Below are 9598 nucleotides of genomic sequence, written 5' to 3'. Positions count from 1 at the left end.
GATACAGACTAATGGGGAAATAAGTTAGAGTTTGCAGGGCCTTAGGGCTGAGAGCCAGAAACACTGTCCTTTTGGCAGCCATGGAAGCAAGGATTTCCTTTTCTGAGGATAAAAAGGTAAAAATAAGTGTTTTTGAAGTATGGCGGACACCCAGTCTTCAATAAAGAAGGTGGTTACATCCTGGCCAGGTCTTCAGGCAGGCAGAATGGAGCCAGGCAGGGCCCCGGGAAAGCCCAAACTATTCTGCATGAAGCCAGGCAGGGCAGCTGGCAAGAGGGCACCTCCTTCACTCCACCACCCCCCATTCCGATCACAGTTAATCATCTCCTCTGATTCTCACGACTTCCTCCAAACTCCCTGGTGCTTCAGAGAAAGCCAGGGACACAGCACAATTCTCAGTGTTTGTGAAAGTCAGTCCCTGCTTATTTCCTTACAGCTTCTCCCAGGCTCAGCTGCTCCTGTCACCATTCCACCCACCTGGTTTCAGTGCACGTACGCCTTCGGCTGCTCCATAGCCTGGTGTGCCTGCAGCACGGCCACTGCCTCGTCTATCTGTGAGACATGAGTGGTGATGGGGGCTTAGTGCAGCTGTCTTAGCAGGTCACAGAAGAGCCTTGACCTCCCCCTGGCTCAGCATCCTGGATACAGGATCCTCCTCCATCCACAGGGTTTCTGTGGAACCCTCCCATCCACCACTGCTTGCAAGATCCCATGGCCCTGTCTGTCACCTTTGACACAGAGGTACATTGCTGGACAGCTGGAAAAATCTTAACCCTTACACTGAGTCACAACACACTTCCTTGTACCAAAAGACCTACCTACAGAACAACACAGAATTAGTCTATGGAAGGGCTGAAGTAGCAAACCCTTACCTAAGGCCGCTTCCACTCTAAGATTCAACAGGCCTTCAGGTATCAGCAAGAAGAAACACTTTATCTGGCCAAACAGCTGCCCATTGGCTCCACTAGGACAGCCCTTGTCGTTAGCTCTCCTCCCGCCCCCTCAGCCTCCCTGCTGCCCAGGCTCCTGCTTACCTTGGCATGGAGTGATTCTGGAGACTCCAGCATGAGCAACAGCTCCGAGTTGTCAATCTCCAGCAGCATGCCCGTGATCTTGCCGGCCAGCTGGGTGTGGACATCATGGATAAGGGGGTAGAGACGCTCCCCTGTGTGGAACACCCTCTAATGGCTTGTGCACTGCCTAGCTCACACCCCAGCATCCCAGGGCTCATATGGAGTGGAGCACTGAGGACATCTGGGTTCTTCTCCCAGAACTGCTCCTTCTAGGCTATGACATTTAACACTTGATCTTCTAACATCAGGTACTTTTAATGACCGGGCCTGGTATTGGTGGTCAGCCCATCTCAGCAATGTGTCCAGGGCCCAGCCAGGACTGGGTGCCTTAAGTGGGGGCGGAAAGGGTCTTCCCATGAAGAAAGTGAAGATGTTTACAGAGAACTACTAACAAAGCCTTCTACTTCCATTAAGCTCATTTAAAATGTTTCTGGGTGAGGCCAAGCATGGTGGCTCACACCTGTAATCACAGTACTTTGAGAGGCTGAGGTGGGCGGATCACCTGAGATCAGGAGTTTGAGACCAGCCTGGCCAACATGGTAAAACCCCATCTCTACTAAAAATACAAAACTTAGCTGGTCATGGTGGCATGTGCCTGTAAACCCAGCTACTCAGAAGGCTGAGGCAGGAAAATCACTTGAATCCGGGAGGTGGAGGTTGCAGTGAGCCGAAATCGTGCCACTGCACTCCAGCCTGGGCAGCAGAGCAAGACTCCATCTCAGGAAAAAAAAAAAATTTCGGGGTGAGGGGAAGGGGTAATGTGGCAAAACCCTAAGTAAGCTGAGGAAACAATGGGGCAGTGGTAATGGGGGCCTTCAGTGAAGGGTCTGGAGGTCTTGGTGGCCATGCAGTAAAGAACCTGCCAACCAGGAACAAGCTTGTGTTCACTTAGTGGAATTTTTATCAGGACCTGCCATGGACACTAGGGGTGGAGATGAATTGCACAAGGAATCCAGAATCTATGGGAAACATCATGTATTTACCAAACACACAGATTCCCCACCGGCCTGCATTGAGCACTGGAAACTGGTGAACAGCAGCTTCCTCCCGTTCAGGAGAGGTGTGAGGAACTTTAACCCCCACCTACAGGCCATTTCTCGGCAGAAACCCAAGACCGTACCCCTACTCCTCCCTTTGTCCCCTGATCTCCCCACATCTGGAGTGTCTCCCAACCTCAAAGTCATAGGACAGCAGCAGTGGAAGAAACCTCAGGACCATCCAGTCTGACCAGGGTTTTAAGACAAGAGAATAGGTGCCTAGAGAATAGAGCCAGCTTGGCCACGGTCACCCAGTAGGGGGGTCGGTGACAAAGCTGGACTTTGACCTCACGTTGGACCACCACTCAGGGTGTTTCCCAGCAGGCTAGCCAGCTCGCAGCCCTCCTCTTCTTGCTCCAGAGTAGGAGAACCAGCCACTCACCAATCATCTGCTTTTGCTCATGCAGGGGTGCCGCAGCCAGCATGGACGCGGTCAGGGGCTCCTGTCCAGGGATGTGCACAGCCGGCTCCTGGACCTGCATGGTGCCGGGGACACATCCCTCAATCACCATGGACAGGCATGTCCTCAAAACACTTACCCTGGCAAGTGAACAGAAGGCCAGGGAGGCACTGGAGGAGGGGAACAGAGGGCAAGGTCTGGATGATCAGGTCGGGTGGAGAGTCCCCAACGAGGGCAAAGTGGATTAGAAGACGAAGTCATGCTTCTAGCTTAGACGTTTCTTGTAGTGCTATGAACTTATAAAGGTCCCTGATGAACATTGATAAAGGAAAGCCCTGTGTTACCAATAACTTTGTGCCAAATAAAGCACTTTTTATCAAGCAGATTTATGGACACGTCCCCAGCACACCTCTCACCCTTTCACATCTTGGTAATTTTAAAACATTTTTGGCCAGGTGTGGTGGTTCACACCTATAATCCTAGAACTTTGGAAAGCCAAAGTGGGAGGATCGCTTGAGGCCAAGAGTTTAAGATCAGCCTTGGCAACATAATGAGACTCCTGTCTCTACAAAAAATACACAAAATTAGCCAGGCATGGTGTCACATGCCCGTACTTGGAGGCTGAGGTGGGAGGATCACTTGAGTCTAGGAGTTCAAGGCTGCAGTGAGCTGTGATCACACCACCGCACTCTAATCTGGGTGCTGTCAAAAAAAAAAAAAGACCCTGTCCAAAAAAAAAAAAAAGACATTTTTGCTGTTTAAAGACTATTCTCGTTCATTTTGCAAGAAATAGTTCAAAAAAGACACATTGAAATTCTACACAGGATATGATAATGCTGAATTTTAGACCTTTTTTTAGGGGAGGGAGATAAACACACAGTCTTTGATTACAGTAGGTATTTTCTGTTTTGAAGATTAAGTACATCCCTTCAATAATCAGCATATTCTCAGAATACCTTTCCTTGGTGTTCATCACAAATACTAAGGACATCCAAATTAATTTTGGTAATAACCGAGGCAAAACAAATTGTAAATAAAACGTAATGCTGGCCCTCTTTCCCCTTCTCGCAGTAAGGGTGATCTCTCATTGATTGTACACATTAATAAATGAAACTTTACAAGTCAAGAAAAGAAAAAAAGCCAAGGCCCAACACCTTAGCTAAGGTTCTGAGCCAGGCGGCCAGGAGCCCAGGCTAAGAGCAGGCAGCTGGGCTGGCCTTACCCGATAGGTGCTATGTGCTGCTGAGGAACATTTGTACGGCAGGAGAGGCCGGCCTGGTGTACAGCATCCTACCCCACTGGGTCCTGTGGTCTGAGTACCAATGTTGGCTGCAAAACAAAACAAAACAAAACAAAACGAAAAAAGTAGAGTTCAAATAGCTGCTATCCAAAAACAAAACAAAACAAAACCAAAACAGAAAATAACAAGCGTTGACAAGAATGTAAAGAAACTAGAACACTGTGCACTGTTGGTAGGAATGTAAAATGATGTAGCCACTACAGAAAAACAGTATAGGGCTTCCTCAAAAAGTTAAACAGAATCACCATATCATCCAGCAATTTTACCTCTGGGTATACACCCAAAAGAATTGAAAGCAGGGTTTCAAAGAGCTGTTTGTACAAATGTTTTCTTTTTTTTTTTTTTCTGAGACGGAGTCTTGCTCTGTCACCCAGGCTATAGTGCAGTGGTGTGATCTCGGCTCACTGCAACCTCTCCATCCTGGGTTCAATCAGTTCTCTTGTCTCAGCCTGCCAAGTAGCTGGGATTACAAGCACATGCCACTATGTCCGGCTAATTTTTGTATTTTTAGTAGAGACAGGGTTTCACCATGTTGGTCAGGCTGGTTTCGAACTCCTGACCTCATGACCCAGCCGCCTCGGCCTCCCAAAGTGCTGGGATTGGCGTGAGCCACCACGCCCAGCCTGTACAACCATTTTCACAGCAGCATTATTCACAATACCCAAAGGGTAGAAAAGCATCCATTGATAGATGAATGAATAAGTAAAAATGAGGTCTATACATACAATGGAATATTATTTAGCCTTAATAAGGAGATTCTGACACACGCTACAACATAGATACATCTTGAGACATGTAAAGTAAAAAAAACTAGCCACAAAAAGACAAATACTCTATGATTCTACTTATATGAGGTACCAAGAACAGTCAAATTCACAGAGACAAAGTAGAATGGCAGTTGCCAAGGGCTAGGGGGAGGAGGAACAAGAAGTTATGTTTTGATGGGTACAGAATTTCAGCTCTGCAAGATGAACAGAGTTCTGGAGAGTGGATGGTGGTGATAGTGCACAACAGTGTGAATATGCTTCATGCCATTGATCTGTACACTGAAAAATAGTTAAGTGGTAAATTTTGTTATGTGTATTTTACCACAATAAAAAGGAATAAGCAGGGGTGTCAGGGCCTGGCAGCAACCTAAGGCCAGGGACTGAGTATGCCTCGTTCATGCAGAACCTCCAGTGCTGAGCTTGGGGCCCCAGCACACTGTGGATGTAAGAACATTTGCAGAACGAAAGAACAGATGCGCTTGCTGTACAGCCAAAATCTACACCCTTGTTTATAGTCACTGCAATACTTACCAGGCTTTAGGCCCAGTGCTAAGCCCTTTCATGCATGATCTCATTGATCGTCAACAACAAGCCGGGCATGGTGGCTCATGCCTGTAATCCCAGCACTTTGGGAGGCCGAGGCTGGTGGATCACCTAAGGTCAGGAGTTCGAGACCAGCCTGGCCATCATGGTGAAACCCTGTCTCTACTAAAAATACAAAAATTAGCCAAGTATGGTGGCGCATGCCTATAATCCCAGCTACTCAGGAGGCTGAGGCAGGAGAATCGCTTAGAATCCAGGAGGCAGAGGTTGCAGTGAGCCGAGATCACACCATTACACTCCAGCCTGGGCGACAGAGTGAGACTCGATCTCAAAAAAAAAAAAAAAAAAAAAAAAATTAAGGCTGGGCACAGTGGCTCATGCCTATAATCCCAGCACTTTGGGAGGCTGAGGTGGGCGGATCACCTGAGATCGGGAGTTCAAGACCAACCTGACCAACATGGAGAAACCCTGTCTCTACTAAAAACACAAAATTACCCAGGCATGGTAGCACATGCCTACAATCCCAGCTACTTGGGAAGCTGAGTCAGGAGAATCACTTGAACCTGGGAGGCAGAGGTTGCAGTGAGCAGAGATCATGCCATTGCACTCCAGCCTGGGCAACAAGAATGAAACTGCCTCAAAAAGAAAAAAAAAAAAATTTAAATTCTCTACAATAAAATGGGGGTACTATTTTTGTCCCCATTTTAAAGATTAGGTGATCAGATATAGTAGTCAGCAAGGGCCTCAGAGTCAGTTGGTCCCAGGAACTGGAGGCCAAGCTAACTACCACACTACAGTCTCCAAAGTCGGCTTTGCTCACTGAGAGGGCATGTGGCAAGGTCCCCATGGAGTCTGGTCCTGACTCCTAGTGCCAACTTTGCCCCACCCCCATTCCCCTTGGCCCTACCCACACTCACCTACTCTCTGGGTATGAGGCACCGTGTGTGGCACCTGGGTGGAGGCCTGCCTGACACTGCTGATGTGGGCCGGGGGGCGCCGAGGCACAACTGGTGGCCGGACCACTGAGGCACCTGGAGGGTAGGCAGCTTGTGGTGCAGACACCACAGAGAGAGAAAAGTTGGATGGAGCGGTGGGAATAATCAGGGTGGCACACTGTGCCTAGAAGCTTCCAGGGCCGCCAAGAGAATGGGAGGGGAAACTACAACATTCACAACAGAAATAGGAGTCAATTCACTTAGACCCAGAACTCCAGAAAGGGGGAGTATAGGAATCTACAATTTCAAAGCCAGCTCGTGTCTACCTAGAGCCCCAAACTGCATAAGCACCAGGATCATACACCTTAGTCCCTCAAGACAGTTTCAAGTGAGCATGCATTTCACTCTTACAGAGGAGGGCCTTTGGTCAACAATATAGCCAGAGGAATTTCACCTTCTCAGCTTTGCAAGAATTTTCAGAGTCACAAATCGGAGGCATCTTTGGTGATGACTGCTGGTAGCTAGCTGCGTGTCTTTCATTGGCTCACCACTGCACTTGGTACTTTACACACATCTCATTCAGGCCCATGCTCAGAAGAGGAAACTGAGGCTCAGAGAAGTGAAGTCAACCACCTTGTGAAGTGGCAGAGTCAGGTTTCATCCCTGTGTTATGACTGCCTCACGGGGCCCACACCAGTAGGCCAGTCTGAGAGTGGAAGGGGCTGGGTCACTCACAGGAAGGTCTAGGTGGCTGGGACGTCCACCTGGGGGCAGGCTGGGTGGGTGTCACTGGGCCACAGCCATAGTATGCAGCCTGGGCTGGAGGCTGCATGGGAAAAGAAGACCCAGACTGAGGGGCTTGGCGGTAGGGTAGGTGACAAGCTACACCTCCTCAGGGACACCATGGCAGGAACTCCACTGGCTTCTGCAGGGACTGGTGAGTCAAGACCCACAAGGCTGAAATGAAAGCTCCTTCCTCCCATCTCAGGATGTCCATTAGCCCTGAATCCTCCAGGGCAAAGATCTTAGATTTCACTCTTGGCTCCTTGTCAGCTAGCCCAATGACCTGGATAAAAAGGGTGACATCTTACTCCAACTTGTGCCAGCTTAAGCAACTGCTAAAAGGAGAGGAATGTTCTCACCCTGGTGGCCTTTAATGGGTGACATCTTTCTACTTCCTCTAAGTCCCACGAGGTCCTTTCCCAAACCATGCTCCTCAGAACATTAACATCCAGTGGAGATGTTAACAGGCATCCCACAAAAAATGACCATCTAAGCTGGGGAAATGCTGGATAATCTGTGCCTGTTTTGGAGAGTCTCAGTAGATATTAGCATCTTAGGGTAGAAGAGTGTAGACAGTAAAGAAATTTAGGGCCGATCATGGTGGCTCATGCCTGTAATCCCAGCACTTTGGGAGGTCAAGGAGAGCAGATCACTTGAGGTCAGGAGTTCAAGACCACCCTGGCCAACATGGTGAAACCCCGTCTCTGCTAAAAACACAAAAAATTAGCCGAGTGTGGTGGCACGCACCTGTAATCCCAGCTACCTGGGAGGCTGAGGCACAAGAATCGCTTGAACCCAGGAGGCAGAGTTTGCAGCGAGCCGAGATGGTGTCACTGCACTCCATTCTGGGCAACAGAGCAAGACTCTGTCTCCAAAAAAAAAAAAATTTAATTTAATTTTTAAAAAAATGTAGGGCGGGGGACGGTGGCTCACTCCTGTAATGCCAGCACTTTGGGAGGCCAAGGCAGGAAGATTGCTTGAGCCCAGGAGTTTGAGACCAGCCTGGGCAACATGGCGAGACCCCTTCTTTAAAATAAACAAAAAAATTAGCTGGGCATGGTGGCACGCACCTGTAGTCCCACCTACTTAGGAGGCTACAGTGGGAGGATCACTCAAGCCCAGGAATTCAAGGCTGCAGTGAGCCATAATCACGCCATTGCTCTCCAGCCTGGGTGACACGGAGACCCCGCGAAGGAAGGGAGGGAGGGAGAGAGGGAGGGAGGGAGGGAGGGAGGGAGGGAGGGAGGGAGGGAGGGAAGGAAGGAAGGAAGGAAGGAAGGAAGGAAGGAAGGAAGGAAGGAAGGAAAAATGTAGGTTTATTTTGCTTAACGCAACATTTCCCAAACTTGCTGGATCATTGAGAGCCTTTTTCAGCACAATATTCACGAGCTTCTCTCACTGGGAAATGTCATTTGACTAACACTATCTCTCCCTTTTATAGAGAGGGAAACAAAGACTTCCTAATGAGTCCTCAGCAGAAGCAAGTTAGAAACCTCCATTTCCCTAGAACTCTAGTCTTCATGCTCTGCCTGGCTGGGGCAGGGGGGAAGGCTGTGGTGGGAGTTGTGGGCAGGCCGTCACCTGGGGCACGGCAGGCAGGAAGTAGCTGGAGGGCTGCTGAAAGGAGCCCAGGAGGGGGTTGCTCAAGGTCCGCATGGTGGAGAGGCGCTGCATGTACTGGTTGGTCAAAATGGCCTTCCGCTCCTCTTTGCGCTGGGCCAGTGCCACGTAGAGTGGCTTGGTGCCCACGATGCGCCCATTCATCTCTGTCACGGCCTTTGTCGCCTCTTCTGGGGAGGAAAAACACACAAAGCCAAACCCCTTGCTGTGGCCACCCTCTGTCATCACCTAAAAGCAAGACAAGACAAGAGCTGCTGGGGTGGGGAAGGAAGGCTGCTGGGGCTGCGCTGCCTCCCTCCTCCCCACGGGCCAAGCCCAGCACTAGGCAGGCCTGCGAGAAAGCTGTGATGGAGGGATGTAGCGTGCACCCCTGTTTAGTGAGCTGTGTTTGAGGGATGTAGTGTGCACCCCCATTTACTGAGCTGTGATGGAGGGATGTAGCATGTACCCCCGTTTACTGAGCTGTGATGGAGGGATATAGCGTGTACCCCCGTTTACTGAGCTGTGATGGAGGGATGTAGCGTGTACCCCCATTTACTGAGCTGTGATGGAGGGATGTAGCATGCACCCCCATTTACTGAGGAGTGATGGAGGGATGTAGCATGCACCCCATTTACTGAGCTGTTTGAGGGATGCACACCCCATCTATGAGGCCTGCTGCATGCCAGATACTTTACATGTCTTCACACCTCACATGTACAACCTCCCAATGCGGGAGGCATCGAGGCTTCCACTTTACAGCTGGGATAAGAGAGACTTGAAAGAGTGACTTGTCTGGGGTCACTCAGCCAGTGGTTCATGTTAGCCAGGACTCAACCCAACAGTTCTGGTAAGCTTCTATTGCCTCTGCTAAGTACCAAGCCAAGTTCTTCAGGAATTTGGGAAAGAGGTTCTTAGCCTTTTTGTTAAAATAACCTTTTTACTTTGGAGTAACTTTAGATTTACAGAAAAAGTTACAAAAATAGTACAGAGGGTTGCTATATATCTTTTTTTTTTTTTTTTTTTTTTTTTAAAGAGATGGGGTCTCACTCTGTCATCCAGGCTGGAGTACAGTGGTATGATCATAGCTCACTGCAGCCTCAAACTCCTGGGCTCCAGGGGTCCTCCTGCCTCAGCCTCCCAAGTAGTTAGGGCTATAGG

At 49.3% G+C, this 9598-nt stretch overlaps 1 protein-coding gene across 6 annotated transcripts in view; it reads right to left on the bottom strand.

Moving 5' to 3' along the window:
* Positions 1 to 477: 477 nt before the first annotated feature.
* Positions 478 to 9598, bottom strand: part of PABPC1L (poly(A) binding protein cytoplasmic 1 like) — a 29578-nt gene continuing 20457 nt past the window's right edge. Inside the window, exons 8-14 of one of the 6 annotated variants that reach the window (XM_054541809.2) lie at positions 8420 to 8686; positions 6791 to 6881; positions 6038 to 6166; positions 3733 to 3839; positions 2493 to 2586; positions 1035 to 1165; positions 478 to 552 (exon numbers count right to left, since the gene is read on the bottom strand). In XM_054541809.2, coding sequence (XP_054397784.1) covers positions 484 to 552; positions 1035 to 1165; positions 2493 to 2586; positions 3733 to 3839; positions 6038 to 6166; positions 6791 to 6881; positions 8420 to 8686 — 888 coding nt within the window. In that variant the 3' untranslated portion in view covers positions 478 to 483. Of the gene's footprint in view, positions 553 to 1034; positions 1166 to 1215; positions 2587 to 3732; positions 3840 to 6037; positions 6167 to 6790; positions 6882 to 8419; positions 8687 to 9598 lie in introns of those variants that run through there. The other 5 variants (XR_010138714.1, XR_008516951.2, XR_008516952.1 and 2 more) reach the window with 5 other exon arrangements.

Source organism: Pongo abelii, chromosome 21, assembly GCF_028885655.2.
Source record: "Pongo abelii isolate AG06213 chromosome 21, NHGRI_mPonAbe1-v2.0_pri, whole genome shotgun sequence".
Classification (NCBI taxonomy): Eukaryota; Metazoa; Chordata; class Mammalia; order Primates; family Hominidae; genus Pongo; species Pongo abelii.
This window is presented reverse-complemented; position numbering and strand designations above follow the sequence as displayed.